The sequence below is a fragment of the Narcine bancroftii genome, chromosome 10 (genome assembly GCF_036971445.1).
Source record: "Narcine bancroftii isolate sNarBan1 chromosome 10, sNarBan1.hap1, whole genome shotgun sequence".
NCBI lineage: Eukaryota > Metazoa > Chordata > Chondrichthyes > Torpediniformes > Narcinidae > Narcine > Narcine bancroftii.
The window spans coordinates 68,778,653-68,796,973 of record NC_091478.1 but is presented as its reverse complement, the minus strand read 5'-3'; the positions used below and the strand labels follow the sequence as shown (position 1 = coordinate 68,796,973).

The 18,321-nt window shown below is 41.4% G+C and overlaps 1 protein-coding gene across 4 annotated transcripts in view; it reads left to right on the top strand.

The window, feature by feature from the left end:
- piezo1 (piezo type mechanosensitive ion channel component 1 (Er blood group)) overlaps positions 1–18,321 on the top strand; it is a 250,838-nt gene that overhangs the window by 81,328 nt on the left and 151,189 nt on the right. For all 4 annotated transcript variants that reach the window (XM_069901252.1, XM_069901253.1, XM_069901254.1 and 1 more), the window contains exon 3: positions 6,869–6,988. In XM_069901252.1, coding sequence (XP_069757353.1) covers positions 6,869–6,988 — 120 coding nt within the window. The remainder of the gene's footprint in view (positions 1–6,868; positions 6,989–18,321) is intronic.

The following is an 18,321-nucleotide window of genomic DNA, read 5'->3' as shown; positions in this document are numbered from 1 at the left end:
CACCTTTGTCTCGGTGGCCAGTGGAGAGCTCGCCATATAACACGATCTTGGGACGGCAATGGTCCTCCATTCTGGAGACGTGACCCACCCAGCGCAGTTGGGTCTTCAGCAGCGTGGATTCGATGCTTGCGGACTCTGCCAGCTCGAGTACTTCGATGTTGGTGATGAAGTCACTCCAATGAATGTTGAGGATGGAGCGGAGACAGCACTGATGGAAGCGTTCTAGGAGCCGTAGGTGATGCCGGTAGAGGACCCATGATTCGGAGCCGTAAAGGAGCGTGGGTATGACAACGGCTCTGTAGACGTTGATCTTTGTGTGTTTCTTCAGGTGGTTGTTTTTCCAGACTCTTTTGTGTAGTCTTCCAAAGGCGTTATTTGCCTTGGCGAGTCTGTTGTCTATCTCGTTGTCGATCCTTGCATCAGATGAAATGGTGCAGCCGAGGTAGGTAAACTGGTTGACCGTTTTGAGTTCTGTGTGCTCGATGGAGATGTGGGGGGGGCTGGTAGTCATGGTGGGGAGCTGGCTGATGGAGGACCTCAGTTTTCTTCAGGCTTACTTCCATGCCAAACATTTTGGCAGTTTCCGCAAAACAGGACGTCATGCGCTGGAGAGCTGGCTCTGAATGGGCAACTAAAGCAGCATCATCTGCAAAGAGTAGTTCACAGACAAGTTGCTCTTGTGTCTTGGTGTGAGCTTTCAGGCACCTCAGATTGAAGAGACTGCCATCCGTGCGGTACCGTGTGTAAACAGCGTCTTCATTGTTGAGGTCTTTCATGGCTTGTTTCATGGCTTGTAGTGAAATTCACTACAAATTCTAAATATTGCCAAAGATTTCAATGTGAAGGGTGGAGCACATTGCTTTGGCAGTGCTTTAGATAAAACCTGATGTAATGTATTTCCTTCACCTTCCTGAATGACAAGGTGAAGGTTAGGATGTTCTTGGTCAAATGTGTGCCAGTATTTTGGAGAAGAGAAGGAGGCCATTTGCCTGTAGTGGTCTTTTGAAAGAGCAAATATCTGGTGAACTCAATGTAATGTATAATATGAAACAAAATGGGCTTGATATGCTGGATTGTGGGATATTGTTTTTTTTTTAAATTTTTTTAATTTTTCACACCATAAATCACATTAGCCATGATATACACTATTTCTTTTTCACACATATACAGTGACTTTTTCTCCCCCCCCCCTTTCCTCCCAAACCACCCCCCCACCCCCCCTCTCATCCATTTTAGTTATACAATCTAGGTTGCATTAAGCCAGTCAGACAATGTTGTCATTCAACAAAATTACACCAGAAATTCTACTGAGTCCATTCTTTTCTTTCCTTCTCCTTCCATCAACTTAGGTAATGTTTGTCCCCAGTAGGTTTTCGCTATTGTATTTAATGTAAGGCTCCTATACTTGTTCGAATATTTCAATATTATTTCTTAACCAATACGTTATTTTTTCTAATGGAATACATTTATTCATTTAAATTTGGTAGTTTCTTCCTTTTAATTTGGTTATGTATTCCATTAATATTTAAAGACATATAGTTCAGCGTAGCCCTTTTATATTTTGTTTATCTTCTCTTTCCGTTTTTCCATCATTACCTTTCCTCCTTTTCCATTTCTGTTTTCTTATTTTCAACTCTTTATAAGACAACATTCCTACAACATCTAACATTTTCCTTATTCTCCTATTTCTATCTTATTTATCCCCAATCTTCCCTTCACCTCCTGAGTTGTCCTTTATCTCTTGTCGGACAACCACATCTCCCCTCTCCATTTGGATTTGCGAATCCACTCGCAAGCGTCAACTGATTTTGCAGTGACCGCTATTTCCCCCCACCCCGCCTCCCCCAGAAAAGATTTCACTTTTCATATGTCACAAAGGTCACTCTTTTAATTCCCTCCTTATTCTCTCTATTCCATTACCTTCCCTTATTAATTCTTGTCTATACTATCTATATTTTCCTCTAAGTACAGATACATTCATGTATGCTCATTGTCTCTATTCACTCTTATACCTCTTTACCCGCATACATATCAATCGTGATCATTTTTACTCTCATTACCCGTCTTCATCCCTCAGTCTATTTTTGTCTTTACCCATATACATATCAATCATGATCATTTTAACTCTCATTACCCGTCTTCCTCCCTCAGTCTATTTTTGTAATTGTTCTGCAAATTTTCGTGCTTCTTCTGGATCCGAGAATAGTCTGTTTTGTTGTCCTGGAATAAATATTTTCAATACCGCTGGATGCTTTAGTATAAATTTATACCCTTTCTTCCATAAAATCGCCTTTGCTGTATTGAACTCTTTTCTCTTCTTTAGGAGTTCAAAACTTATATCTGGATAAATGAAGATTTTTTGCCCTTTATACTCCAGTGGTTTGTTGCCCTCTCTTACTTTTTCCATTGTCTTCTCCAGTACCTTTTCTCTTGTAGTATATCTTAGGAATTTTACTACAATAGATCTTGGTTTTTGTTGTGGTTGTGGTTTAGAGGCCAATACTCTATGTGCCCTTTCTATTTCCAATTCTTGCTGTAGTTCTGGACATCCTAGGGTCTTAGGGATCCACTCTTTTATAAACTCCCTCATATTCTTGCCTTCTTCATCTTCCTTAAGGCCCACTATCTTTATGTTGTTTCTTCTGTTATGGTTTTCCATTGTATCTATTTTTTGAGCTAGTAGTTCTTGTGTCTCTTTAGTTTTTTTATTAGATTTCTCCAATTTCTTTTTTAAGTCTTCTACCTCCATTTCTGCTGCTACTGCCCGCTCTTCCATCTTGTCCATTTTTTTTCCCATTTCTGTTAAGGTCATCTCCATTTTATTTATTTTCTCTTCTGTGTTGTTTATTCTTTTTCTTAAATCCTTAAATTCCTGTGTTTGCCATTCTTTAAATGACTCCATGTATCCTTTAATAAGAGCAAGTATATCCTTTACCTTGCCTTTCTTTTCTTCTTCTATTTCACCATACTCTTCCTCTTCTTCTTCCTCTGGGTTGACCATCTGTTGTTTCTTTGTTGCCCTTTCCTCCTCTTCTTTCTTGTTTCTATTGTCTTCTGTGGTCTCTTCTTGCTGCAGGTGTTCTGCAGCTGTCGTTGCCGGCTGTGGAGATCGACTCCCCAGCTGGTCCCCCCTCCCGTCGGTGTGTTTCTTTTCATTCGCATCGCGCATGCGCGAAGTATCGCGCATGCGCGGTTGCGCACTTTTACTCGGCTCTGAGAGCCATTTTTGTAGTCCATTATTTACCGACCTGAGGGAGCGGGTTTCTCTCTCCGCAGCGGGCCTCTTCGGACAGGTAAGGCCTTCACCTTTTTCCTCCTTTGTCTTCTCTTCCTCTCTTCTTACCGTTGCTTTTGATTTTTCTTTTTTTGTCGCCATCTTCTTTCCACCTTTATACTCACTTTTCTGTAACTTTTATTTCTGTGCCTTTGTGTTTTCTCTTGTTTTTCCCGACTTTTCTGGAGAGGGCTGGAGTTCACCGTCCGGCCACTACTCCATCACGTGACTCCTCGGGATATTGTTGAATCAATGAACTTTTGTTGAAAAATCTGTAAGGAGGGACTTGAAGTGATGTCATTAACAGATCTACCAATTTTATAGGTCATATGGTAATTATGGACTAAATTTACTGGAAAAGAAAGGTATGCAAAATTTGCTCATCAGAGGAAAATATTTGAATTGCAGGCTCCCAGAAGGACCTGGGAACACAAATGCACAATTCTTTAAAAGTGGTGTTGCAGGTAGAGAAGGTTGTCAAGAGGACTTTTGGTACATTGGCCTTCAAAAATTAAAGAAATGAGTCCAGGAACTCGGCTGTTATGACATTGTACAAGATATCGGAAGAACTCAACTGGTCTCATAGGAGGTAAAGCTTTATTACCAATGATTCTGGCCTGAGCCCTTCTTCAAGGAATAAGCAAAGAACAAGAAGGTGTTCTCCAACACCAGCAAAAAGACCTGTGTGCACTATTGAAATGCCACTCTTTTTTTTCTTTCACTATTGTAACTGTGAATATTAACTAACCTTTTACATCTTTCTGTATGGTAATTCTAAGTATTTCATTGGAGTTTTTTTAATGAAGTGCCTGTTTGGCTGGAGCAAGTAAGAATGCTGGGCAAATGTTCACTATACTTATGTATATGACAACATTAGATCTATCATATGTAAAAGATTGCATGAAAGGGATTAGAAATGAAAATGAGAAATTATTATTTTTATTTAACCCTTTATAATGGTGTACCTGCTTTTGAATCAAAAGGCTTTGGTTTTAGGTCTAGATTAGAAGGCGCGTGGAAGCAAAAAGGTAAAGGTTCCATTATTGTCATGTAATACTAGATTTAGAATGTAACGTACATGAAAATCTTTAATTTTATCTACCATAAGGAAGACAGAGTCACCACTTTGTCCAGCGCCCCCTCACAGAAATGAGGCCCCAGTGAGGAAGAAACTCACAACCCCTGGTTTACAAGACCAGAACTCTAACCACTGAGCTATCAGAGGCTTAAGGTAATGTTGAAGTTGGCTCCACCAAGCCCCTCTAAGATCCAAAACTTAAGTCTGTGTAAAGTCGTATAATGATTGTTATTGGTAACCATTATCCCTTCGAATAAAAGCATATTTTTCTGTTATTTAATTTTTATGTCTGCTTTTTGTGGTCAGATTGCTAACCTTCTCTTGAAGGCAGACTTTATTTTTTGGTCAAAGTTTGTGAATTAAGTTGGCTGGATGCAATATTAAAGAATGACTTTGGTGCTAAACATGGCAAATCAACACATTTATTCTCAGTTGTGCGAGTGGTTGCTAGGATCTATTCAGAGGTAATAGCTCAATCACAAATTCCATATAAAAATAGTATAAATGCTTGGAGCTGCCACAGGATTAGCTCCAAGAATCCAAATCAAACAAGTTGTAAGAACTAATTTGACCATGGGTTTCATGGTTGAAAATGCCCTCCCATTGTGTGCATGAGGTGAAAGGCGTTTTGGCTGAGACTAATCCCACATGGTACACCTACAGTAGGTAGAGGACACGGTTTTAATCCTGCTTGGGAGGATGAAGTAAAATCTTGGATACAAAGGTGTGAGCAAGAGATCTGGCCTTGCCAATTTAACTCCATGTTTGAACAAGTTCTTTCAAGTAAAAATCTTCTTTAATACTTTATGGAGCACAGCAAGGAATGTTTCCAATTTGAAACATGACTCGGTAATAAACACCTAGAAGCCATCTCTGAATAAAGTGTAATGCATGGGATGTTGGTGGTGGGTTCCAGCAAATGTACTTCACAAGGTGTTTTCCTGTGGGAAAATTAGAGAATAAAAACCAGTTCATTTAAGTGTTTTCAGGTTTTGAAGGCCATAAAAGTTTGGATGCTTATAAAACTTAAACTTAATGTTTTGTGGCCTCTGAGCCAATCGAAGATGTTGTTACAATAAAAAATTATTGTATTTTTTAAACCGTACTACACATTGCAGATGCTTAAGAATGATGCTATTGAAATCTTTTTGAAATCAACCAACTTGCAACAGTTCTGACTAATGAATCAGCGCCACCTTATTCTGTTTTGTTTAATACTCCTTTATCATTACTTATTTAACCCTTCATTCTCCAGGAAACATTGCCACTAAGTTTATCCCTTTTGTATTTTGCTGCTCAGCTTGATCTTGAAACCAACTTTGAATGTTTTCTGATATGTTCACTTGTCCCATTACCTATTCTACTAATCACACCCTCAAAAACTGAAGCAGATTAATCTAACAATATTTTCCATTGATAAATCCATGTTGCTTCTACTCAATCCAGTTATTCTTTTCTCTTTCCAATATAATTTCCAAAATTTTCCTTCCATTGACATTGGGCAACCATGTTTCTCTCTCCCCCTTGCTCCATGAGTGTGGTGCTGAGGACGGCTGGTAAATCAACAAGGTGACTGTCAATCAAGTAACATACTGGTTAGAATGAAGTTGGACAGAAAAATTGCATCCTTTCATTATTGATCATTCATTATACACCTGTGGTTTATCTGAGCATTGATTGTCAACAGGCTGTTAAGGCCAGATATAGGTACGTGTTACAGAGAAAGAAAGTGGAACGATTACTGGTCCTTTGTGAGCAGAATGAGTGAAATACTTGTAAGTAGTTTCTGCTTCGACCTGTGAAAGAAACAGATTGCTCCGGGATAAAAGTGTGTATGAACTTTAGTCCTATTTAACTGGCGAGATTTAGAAGTGCTTATCAACAAGCAACAGCTCAAGTTTTGGATCTGAACCATGTGGGAGGCCGACAGGATTTTTCAGGATGTTGCAGTACCTTTCCAGGGGAAATGGCAGTTTCATAAATCTATACAAAGTGAGTACTATTATACCATATCAGGAACATTTTTCCTCAATATTAGCAAGGTCTAATTGCCAGAAACTGCTGTAGCTTTCTTGATAACTAGTAGTAAAAGAATGGCTGTAGACTGAGTACGATAGAGGCTTCCTGGTTGCTCCAAAACCTTCCTTTTAGACTCGTCTCTTGTAGCCCCCCACAAGTAAAGTTACTGTATCTCTTGGCTTGTATTCTTTCCAGCAATGATTGGCCAAAAACCAGCCTTGAACATTAGATCTGACTCTGCAAACTGCGACCTAGTCTGTCATCCTTGCTTCTAATGGAGGGTTGAACAATGGCGGATATGTGCCTGCCAGAATTAATTCTCCTGGTAGAAAAAGATAAGCAGCTGGCAAACCAGGAAGTGAGTCTGAACTATGACTTTGGCTCAGGGAGGTTTTCCTGTTTGTAGGCGCATCTTGCATGGGTCTTGGTTTATTTGATGAAGATTCCAATAGTTATAAAGAAATTCCTTGGCTATGACTGCATTGTTTTTCCTTTAGGTCACACTGGTCATCTGCTCAAGGCGCTGCTGGGAACCAGCATTCTCTTCCTTTGTGCGCATGGAGGTTTTCAAATCACTCTGTATGTTTTGAAAGATGAGGATTTGTTGGGCCATAACTGTGAGTACATCTAAATATTCATTTTTATTCTCATTTGCTAAGGTGTTGTGATTTGGGTGCTGTGTTATTCTGCATGTAGATAAGAACTACATTTCCCAACATGCAATGGGTGGGGTTGGGCAGAAAGCGGAAGTGACATGATGAGAGTTGATTGGAAGTCGGTTGAAGCAGTTAAGAGTTAAGGACATGTAAAGTCGTTCTTCTAGAAAGAACAAGAAGTGTCTAACTGAGTAAGAGAAGACAATAGTTTGTAAGCATGTATAAGTGAAAACCTCCCACACTGATGCAGTTTACTGGCAATCTAGCCAATAATTGGAAACACTTTAAACAGCGATTCAATATTTATTTAGAAGCTGGTGGGATGGGAGATGATAAACAGAAAGCATCTATGTTTCTGCACGTGATGAGTTAAGATGCCTTGGACATCTATAACAGTTTTCATACTGATGAGACAGCTTTCACGTTGGACTCTGATGACAAAATTTGAGGAGTATTTTGTTGCAATAAAAACATCACATTTGACAGATTCAAGTTTTTCTCCTGTGACCAGAAACAAGGTATGAGCTTCGACCAATACTTAGCCAAGCTTCACCCCTGAGAAAGTCTTGCGGATTTGGAGATTTGAAAAATTCACTCATTCAAGACAGAATAGTTTGTGGAATCCCAGATAATGGACTTGGACTGTTACATGAAAAAGATTGGACTTTGGAAAAGGTTGTGAATATGTGTAGGGCAGCAGAGACCATATGAGCATAAGCTAAGAAGCTGCACAATATAGACATGACAGTGCATATGGTTTTCCAAACCAGAGTGGTAAGCTCAAACACCAAATGCAGCAGGTGCAGAGATATGGAAAGCCTGGCTATAAATGTGGAAAGAAGAATCGTTTTGCAAAGTGCTGCAAAGCAGGGGATACCAAGAGAAAAGTGGAAACAGTGGATGAAGAAATGAAGGAATTCTTTGTGGATTCACTACAGACTACTGCTGACAAAATGGATTAGATTGTTCATGACTGTGAATGAGACAGTAATTCCATTTAAGTTCAGGACTAGGCCTATGTCAGATAAACTTTTTTTGGAGAACTGGTCACTTTTTAAAAAACAGCCCAGTAGCAACAGCATATCACTTCTAGAGTGTTTAAACAACAAGGGAAAGCTATTTAAACATTAAAAATAATGTTTAATTCTCACCAAAAAAATGCTGCCCATCGCGATCACTGAGTCCTCCCAACCACATTTGATCCCTGACATGTATATGTCGCTGATCTCCAGGGAGGTTTCCTGGGCTGGTGAGCACTCTCTGGTGAGTTGGCGGGCTCCTGTCCACCTGGTCACCAGAACTCCTGACCCCGAGGCCCGAGTCACAACTCAGAATCCTCTCCTGCTAAGCCTACTGCACCCATGCATCGGAGAGTCCAGTGTTTGATAGTAGGCCAAGGGGAGGGTTCGGAGTCGTAGTCGGGGAGCTCTACTGTGCCGAGAAGGGGAGGGGAGGGAACACCACTAAGCCTGAGGTCCCGCTTCTGCCCAGGAGGCTGCTCTTGTTTCTTCTTGTATTCGTATGTGTGAGCTCTTAGACAACACATGGATGAAGGAAAAGATTCTTTACTTTAAAGTTGTTGTAAACAGCACCATGAGGCATGCCATGAGGCATGTCTCCATTACCACTCTTGCATACTGTGTGTGTGTCAGCCCCCTGCTGGCAGCCAAGTCTAATCAAACAGTAAGGCATTGCTATTTGCATTGCAACCATGATCTCTATCATTAGAGCTCTCCTTGATGATGCTGGGATAAGGGATTCTTCAGACTGCTTGTGGCTGGGAGACAGTGGCACACAGTTTGAGAGGGAGAGTCGGGGAGAAAAGTCAATAGGGGAAGGTAAAGAAGAAATGGAATGAGAGAGGGGAGGGAGTTACCTGAAACAAGAGCAATCGTTCTAATTTCATCTCAGGTGAATTTTTTTTTAACTTGTGAGGTCAGTTCAGCTCCCAAAAATTTCAGATAAATAAGGATTTCTGATTTGTTTTGGATATCCTCATTTATCCAAAATTTTTAAAATATTTTGGATAAATGAGGATTTTGGAGAATCCTATTTCGGATAATCAGATTTGTACTGTATTTCTACTTGTATATGGCAGGGGGGAAAAACATGTATAAATAAAGCCCATGTATGCCTTTTTATTACCATTTCTAGTTGGGTAAGAGAAGGTTGTCTTATCATTTTGTAGATTTCCTTTCAGTGTGTGCCCTGCGCCAGAGGCCAATTTTAGATTCAGATGAAACCGAACAGCTGCTTCAGACTCCGTTGGATTTGTCTGTCAGACAATCTTCCTACAGAGGCAGCGAAGGCTACCACTGAGCTATTCTGTTCTGTCCATTAGCTTGGTTCATGAGCTAGGATGAAACCTAGACTTGCGCCTGATACCACTGGTATCATTTCTTGGCTAGAAGCGGAGAGTCAGCGTTCTCACACTGTTTAAATGTGAATTCTGGAAGCTATTGTAAAATGGAATTTGCAGCTCAGGATAAAGTTGAACAAGGCACTAACCTAAAGAAACCCATTTTCAATTCTATTCTCTGAACTGAGCGTTATTAGCTATTTCCTAGAAGAGTTGAAAGTTGTGGAAATCAGAGTCAAGCTGATTATCAGAATGATTGCAACTTGATTTTGATCTGAAACTTTTGTTGGACACATGTCCGTTTCCTCAGAAAAGTTTTGTTTAAAAAGCAGAATATTGTGATGATTCTGAGCAGGAGATAAGTAACCTGGGAGGCAGGGTGCTAGTCAGCAGCTCGATGATTTGATGGTGGTTCAGTTTGTGAAGTAGGCATGCTCTGAGAGAACTTAGTTCAGGCATTTGTGAGGTACTGCAGTCAAAATATTCAAACCATTCAACGTTTAAAGGCTTTGCAGAGAATGCTTACGTCCTACTTAGATTTCATAATTCTGGAGGAGCACATGCAAATTAATTAACTACGGTCACCCTGTTTGTCTAGCCTACTTTTGTCTTGCCCACACAATAACTGGGCATCAAAATTAATTCATGCTTCACTTTAATCCTACATTTCTGTATGGACCAATCACCACTTCGGGATTTCACTCTCCAGGGGCTACAAGGTATGCTTGACAGTTGTAAGTTGTTAACTCAGAACAGAGAGATTGGGGGATGGCTTTTCCCAGACACATTTTTTGGAGTGCTCAGAATATTTAAATGACCAATAATCCCTGAGGCTTTACATATTTTAGCACAGATGAAACCCATTCGAGTGAGTTCACCTGTCTGTAGCTTATGAGGGAGTAACGTGAAGACACAGGGGACTGCAGATGTTAGAATATGAGCATGAAATAAGCTGCAGGAACCATCAGCAGGAAGCCCAGTGGTGCCTTCTTCATGGTTGCCCTGATAAGCTGGCTCCAGGAAAAGTCTTCTGAGGACTTGAATGTTCTGACCCTCTCCACCTCCTTCCCACCAATGCAGACAAATTAGTGGTCTCTTGGTCTTGGTGATGTTGAAAGCAGGGTTGTTGTTCTGTCACCACCCAACTAGGTTCTAAATCTCTGTCCTTACTTCTGACTCCTCATTTCCCGTTATTCGACTAACAACAGTGTGTCATCTGCAAAATGTAGATTAAATTGGAACTGAACTCGGCTGCGCAGTCACGGATGTACAGGAATAGCATAAGTGATGAAGCAAGCAGCCTTGGAGTGTGTTGACGGTCAGCATGGAGGAGGTGATGCTTCCGATCCACACTAGGTCTGCCGATGAGGAAGTTGAGGATCCAGTTGCAGAGAGATGGACAGAGTCCCAGGTTCTTTAATTTGGTCATGAATCTTGCTGATACAATGGTGTTGAACGCTGAGGTGTAGTCAATGAACTTCAGCCTGACACAGGTGTTCCTGTGGTCTAGGTGATTTAGGACAGAATGGAGTGTCTGCAAAAAGGCATCTGTCGTTAACCTGCTGTGATGGGAGATGAATTGAGGTGAGTCTAGTTATTCCCTGAAATGACCAACTTCTCAAGGCACTTCATCACAATAGGCGTCAGTGCCAGCACCCAGATGATGGGAATGTTCCACAAGGTAGATCACCTTGCTCAACTTGGGCACTGAAATGATGGATGTCCTTTTGAAGCAGGTAGGGACCTCTGACCGCACTCTGTTATATCAGGGCAGGTCTTGCACAGTAAATTGTTAGGCCCTGGAGAACAGAGACTTGAGGGTCTCAAGTGGCGACACAGGTTGACAGGGTGGTGAAAAGGTAATTTGGCATGCATTGATCAGTGTACTGGGTACAACTGTATGAGATGTTAGTGAGATCACACTTGGAGTATTGTGTAGATGACAAAAAATATTTTTTGATGATTACAATAAAATTGGATTTGTTTAGCCCCTTTGCATTGAAGTGTATAAAGGACTTCACATAAATTATAATGATGGTTACATATTCATCAGGTTTATCATTATGATGCAATGTTTTGAAGTGAGTTGAACTGAATTATCAAAATGTTCGCAAACTATGTTTTAGAAGCAAGAAAAATCAATGCATTGGCTTGTTTTGTAAAATTATAGGCATCTAAACACAAATGGCGAATGTTTCATGCATTACTCTTGGTGAGAATTCAATGAGAAACATCATAGTGAATTACAGTCCTGTTGACTCAAGAGTACTTAAAAATTGTTTTCCAAAGGAATACGATTGCCAACTCTCGGATGGAAATATTTCAGATGAGTTAATCATCTGGCATTTTGAACTGATGATGCTTGATCAAGAGGTTTCTATAAATGTTGTCATATTTACATTTTTATGAGAATTTTTGAGTGCCTTTACGCCAGCAGTTGTTGTCCAAGAGCCAGGAGGCCACCAAGGAGCAGGTGGAAAGTGAGCCTGGGCAAGGCCAGAGGTACTGGAGAGTGGGGGGAGTTGTCAGTGCAGATGGGGGAAGGAACATTGATACACCAAGAACAAACTGTAACATAAAAATATTTGCACTATTAATTTGTAGTAATAACACAATACTTGTCAATTTAAAGAAGGAAATTTAGGTTGTAAGAAAATGTTTAAGGAAGGAATTACAGTCTTTCTTTGGCTTGGCTTCGCGGACGAAGATTTATGGAGGGGGTAAAAAGTCCACGTCAGCTGCAGACTCGTTTGTGGCTGACAAGTCCGATGCGGGACAGGCAGACACGATTGCAGCGGTTGCAGGGGAAAATTGGTTGGTTGGGGTTGGGTGTTGGGTTTTTCCTCCTTTGCCTTTTGTCAGTGAGGTAGGCTTTGGCCTTTAAAAGACAGTTAAAATTAAGGATGTTTAAGAAGGGAGATAGGGAATTTCCATAACTGTGGAAGTAGAAGGAGATGATCATAGGCTTTGCTTGATTTAAACATGCCCTTGAAATGCTCTCTCATTTACCATATTTTCACTTGCAGAATGTGCACACACATATAACGTGCAGAAAATCATAAATTGAGTAAAATATTTTCATATAACATGCACATGCATATACAGGGCAGGTATAGTATTCTATACTCCTACTTACAAGTGCAATTTGCAGTTACTTGGGACATGAGACAAAGCACATTCCATGGTCCCACTATCTTTCAGAGTTAATCTCCTGCAATTCACACCCAATCAACTTCCCCCAGAGGTGTTGATAACCCATTATATAGATGATATTATGACAGAGTATATAGATATGTTTTTGGGAGATAAATTGGGAAAGGTTTGTTAGAGTAAGTCACATACAAATACGTTAAAACAGATCTTATTTAAAATATTGGAGCTCTGCTGATGCTAGACATATCAACTCCACAGCCTTTGCAAGAGCTTTGGAGAGTGCTCAAGAGACTTCACTAATGGATTTTTCTTTACAAAAGACAGCAGATGAAAGATCTTGTTGGAGCCACAGATTGTCTGGAGTTGTTCTAAGAGGGTCATGTGGTTTTGCAAGAAGAGTGTCAAACAGGCTCTCTCTCAGAGAGAGAGAGAGAGAGAGAGAGAGACAGAAAGAGAGAGACAGAAAGAGAGAGAGAGAGAATAGAAAGAGAGAGAGAGATCACTTCTACAGAGTTACAGCCAGCAACAGCAGCTGGGACTGGAACAGGACAAGCTGGCAAGCTTGTGGAAAACCCCATTTGGAAGACGGGTTCTTAATTCAGCCTGGTCAAAGCCTTTGTGGTTCATGCAAGAGGAGAGGACTGGCTGTCTAATGTTTCAATTGGAATAAGGGAAACAAAAAGGAACTCTGTGGTGACCTGAAAGAAAGAGGTTATCATCTACGGAACCCTGAAGGGGGCAAGTTTCGTCAGCAAGACACTAAGGTGGCTGGGTGTCCATCGTACAACAAATCTCTCTCTGAAAACCATCAAGAACCTTCCTGAGCAGTCACCATTTACCTTTTAAGCACCAAAGTCTGGTGAACTTTATAAATGTTAAATTCTGTGCACAGTATAAGAATTGCCTGCAACCAATGAACTTGGACTGTGGACCAAAGAACTTTTCTGAACTTACACACACGTTACATACATGTGTACTTAGAATTAGAAGGGGGTTAGATTAGGTTAAGAAAGTCAATAGTGATAAGTTAAAGTGTGATTCTATTTTCATGTTTAAAGATAATTAAAAGGAACTTTTGTTTAAATAGCCATTTGTCTTAGTGAATATCTATTGTGTACATTCTTTCAATGCCGTTATTACATTCCCTTGCTCATTATAAATTACCAGTTTGACTTTCCTACACCCACTATAAATTGTGTGCGTTCTTTCAACATGTAAAAAATATTCTCATATAGCACACACACGCATATAATGCATTTAGGGGGAGGGGACCTGGTTATATGCGTATAAATACGGTATATAAAAATTATAACGTATATAAAAACAACCACCTGAAGAAACACACAAAGATCAGTGTGTACAGAGGCGTTGTCATACCCACGCTCCTGTTCGGCTCCGAATCATGAGTCCTCTACTGGCATCACCTACGGCTCCTAGAACGCTTCCATCAGCGCTATCTCTGCTCCATCCTCAACATTCATTGGAGTGACTTCATCACCAACATTGAAGTACTTGAGCTGGCAGAGTCCGCAAGCATCGGATCCACGCTGCTGAAGATCCAACTGCGCTGGGTGGGTCACGTCTCCAGAATGGAGGACCATCGCCTTCCCAAGATCGTGTTATATGGCGAGCTCTCCACTGGCCACCGAGACAAAGGTGCACCAAAGAAGAGGTACAAGGACTGCTTAAAGAAATCTCTTGGTGCCTGCCACATTGACCACCGCCAGTGGGCTGATATCGCCTCCAACCGTGCATCTTGGCGCCTCACAGTTCGGCGGGCATCAACCTCCTTTGAAGAAGACCGCAGAGCCCACCTCACTGACAAAAGACAAAGGAGGAAAAACCCAACACCCAACCCCAACCAATCAATTTTCCCCTGCAATCGCTACAACCGTGCCTGCCTGTCCCGCATCGGACTTGTCAGTCACCAACGAGCCTGCAGCAGACGTAAGTCCATAAATCTTCGTCTGCGAAGCCAAGCCAAAGAAGAAAGATAAGAATATGTATTGATTCTAAATGAATTGAAGGTCTTTGAGACTGCAAAAGCTGGAGTTGTTTGTGCTACAGTGACCTTCCACTGATGGAATCAAGGTGGTCAGTGGAGAAGACACTTGGGGTTTGTTTTAAAATCTAAGCAGGGATTGAATCAGTCATGGGCCAGCTGGTTAAGATCACTGCTTGCTTGCCATTGTGCAGCAGATGCTGGAGAGAGAGAAATTTGAGAAGGATGTGCTATCTAACTGATAGAGCCAAAGCAACTATCTAGACTGACTGATACTACTACCCCAATTTCTTCTGGAGTTGTCATGTCGCGAAGTTAGCCCAACATGCCTCCACATGGATGGAATTCACTTTTCCATTTGCAGTAGCTCTTCAGCATCTGGGAGGAGGTGGTGGAGGACGAGTCTGTGGATGATTTTCCCTTTGGCAGACAGCAGGGTGACCTCTCTACAATGTTCTCAAGCCTGGACTGCATAGAACTGGTACTCAACCTTTTTTTTTTCTCCCACTCACATACCACCTTAAGTAATCCCTTACTAACCACAGAGCACCTATGGCATCCTATGAACCACTGGCATAGAAGCATGAATGGGAAGGGATGGCTGGTGCAGGGAACAAAGAGAGGGGAATGGTGTAAGGCAGTGGTTCTCAACCTTTACTATTCACTTACATACCACTTTAAGTAAACTTTATGCCATCGGAGCTCTGAGATTAGTAAGGTATTGCTTAAGGTGGTACATGGGTGGAAAGAAAAAGTTAGAAAACCATTGTTTTAATCGTACCTCATTGACTTGTTATGTGCACGGTTTCATAACTCCAAAGGAAATGGGCCAATGACAATTTTTCTCAAGGAAAATATTTCAGTAACAATTGGGTCTAGAGCAGTGATTCTCAACCTTCCCTTCCCACTCACATACCACCTTAAGCAATCCCTTACTAATCACAGAGCAGTGATGGCATAGGGATTACTTAAAGTGATATGTGAGTGGAAAGAAAAAGTTTGTGAACCACTGGGTTAGAGAGAGGGCCTCAGTAGGAATGTTTGAAGGGGCTGATGTGAATGACACCAAAAAGAAGAGATTTGGGGATGGGAAGGATCAAGGATGAGAAGAGTTATGGAGAGAGTGGGGGCTGGGGAGGAGCAACTAAGAGGCAGCTGTGGGCATCTGACTAAGCCCATCCTTGTGTGTGTGAGTGCACATGTGCAGACGTGTCGGCGCACTGAACACTCCAATTGTCCCTTCTGGTGTGTATTGCTCTTGGAACATTCATATTTTAAGAGATTAACGTAAGCCAAGAAGCAGGGTAGGTTTGGAATGAAGGGGGATCTCTGACTGCAGATACATGGATCGGGTACAATGACATCTTGGGGCAGGAATGGTCCTCCAGACTTCACAAGGAAGCTGCGAGCATCCTGTACCACTTTGCCGCCACTCTCACCATGCCCTGGTACATCTCTAATTCTGTCCCTCAAGATCATGAACCATGACTTTTTCTGACACAAGGTTTAACCCCAAAATCCCGCCCTGCAGCCTTCTGCCACTAGTCTGCCCTTCTGCGTGCCAGCTAGGCTGCACATTTTTCAGGATGCTGAACAGGAAGGGTCCCTGCAGTATTAATCAGATCTTATTATTAAGATGAGCGTCCCTTCACCTGAATGACTACCATGTCTAGATTGTGGAACATTCCCATCAACTGAGCAGTGGGTCCAACCTGTCTTAGTAATGTTTGTGGAGAAGATTATCTTTGACTACAAGTCAATTAATTTATGGTTTGAATGAAGCCCTTCAAAGAAATTAGATCATGGATGCTATGGGATGGTTACTGAGGCACACTCTCATAAAGTCATTTGGCAGAACTTTCAAATAAGCACCAAGATCTTGCTTGAAGGGTGATGTGAAGGACCCTTTCTGTCTGATCCTGCTATGACTGCAGTCTCAACACCACTGCCTGCAGCTGAAATTTGGTGGTCTTTCAGTGGAGGCTGATGCCTGTGATCAATTGCTGTAGATTGACTCATTCCAAATCTGTGCGTGCACAGAGGGGAGCACTGGAGCTCGTGACTGAGGGTTTGGAGCATATTTTAAAATCTCTGATTTAGGGCTGAAAGAAGATGTCCTCTTGATAATAATGCAAATCATGTCAGCAAATGGAACAATGGGTCTTGTGCTGGGAATGATGTCACATGAATATTCTGTATATTTGTTTATTTTATGGACAAAGTATACTTTGGGGTAGAAAGTCGAAATGTCGAAGTGTATGAAGCAGGCAATTCTAATTCATCTGCCGTAAAGACATTCGTAAAAGTACATGACTAAATGTTCGCAGTGAAAACAAGTTTAAAATAGGCATGGTTTCTATCGATTGGCTCACCTCTGTTACATGATCTGCAATGATTTCCTTTATTGAAGTTATCTCGTGAAAATCTTTATGGATCTGTACTGAAAGTTTGCATGTCTTTTTTTTAATATGGCCTATTAAGAACTCTGAAGAATGACCACTTTGGGACATTTTTGGCATTTGGAAGCTTACATTTTTCCTCATGGGGCATTAAATTACTTACCTCAGTTTGCTTGCTAGTTAACGTGAGCTTAGATGCAAACCTGTTCATCGTGTAGGAATCTGGCTTTATTTGGTTTGAAGTAGGGAAAGAACATTCATGATTCTTGGTCTTGATCACTGGTCAGTGACTTCCACTAGGGAAGTGCCTATATATAGAGATATCAGCTAAATTGCTGTGGCATTATTGATGCGCATAAAAGCTGCCATCACTAAAGGAGAGTAAAAGAATAACCATTATTTCAGGAGAAAGTGTTACACAAAGAAAGCAACTTTAGGCAATGTTTCATCCATACCTGATTCAGTTACCTATCTTGACCTGTAGCTATATTTAATGAATGAGGACACAGCTGTTACCAGTTTGTGGTGGAGAGCCAATATTTACGGCAGGGTTTAAAAGTAGTGAAAGGTGAGTGAAAGTTGGAAGCACCATTTGAAGTTGCTAAGAGAAGGCACATCGCCGTCCTCTTCTAGCTCTGGTAAGCTCATTGAGTCTGAGATTAATTTCCTTATTTAGCTAATGTAGCCCTTCTCAAAAGTTAGTTAATGTTTTCAAGTTTCCTTTTTATTTAGATTATCGCAGTAGTTACAGAGAGGCTAATCACAGATGATACAAAGTTAGGTGGAGGAGCAGGTTGTGTTGAGGAAATGGCTACAGAGGGTCTTGGACAAAGTAGGAGAATGTCCAGAGAAGTGGCAAATGGAATATAATGTTGGAAAGTGGACGGTCACACAAGTCCACGATCCTTTAAGTGGAACCCTTGGGGGACAGTGTGTTCCGAATTTCGGATTTGTCCGGATTTCGGAAAGCCAGATTTAAGCCCACCAGAATTGTGCTGCCGTATCCATTCCCACCCCCTTCCAATTGTGTTGCCGTCTCCCCTCCCCCCTACCCCCGCCCGCCCGACTCACCCTGCCGGTCTCTCTCCCTACTTGCCGGTTTTTGGGACTTTCCGGATTTTAGATGCCTGGATAAAGGATTGTACGTTTTGGTAGAAAAAATAAAAGGGGCAGATTATTTTTTAAATGGGGAGAAAATTGAAAATACCCAGATGCAAAGGGACCTGGATGTTCTCATGCAGGACAGCCTGTAGGTAAACCTGCAGGTTGAGTTGGTAGTGAAGAAGGCAATGCTGGCATTCATTTCAAGATGAATAGAATACAAGAGCAGGGATGTGACATTGAGGCTTTATAAGGCACTGGTGAGACCTCACTTGGAGTA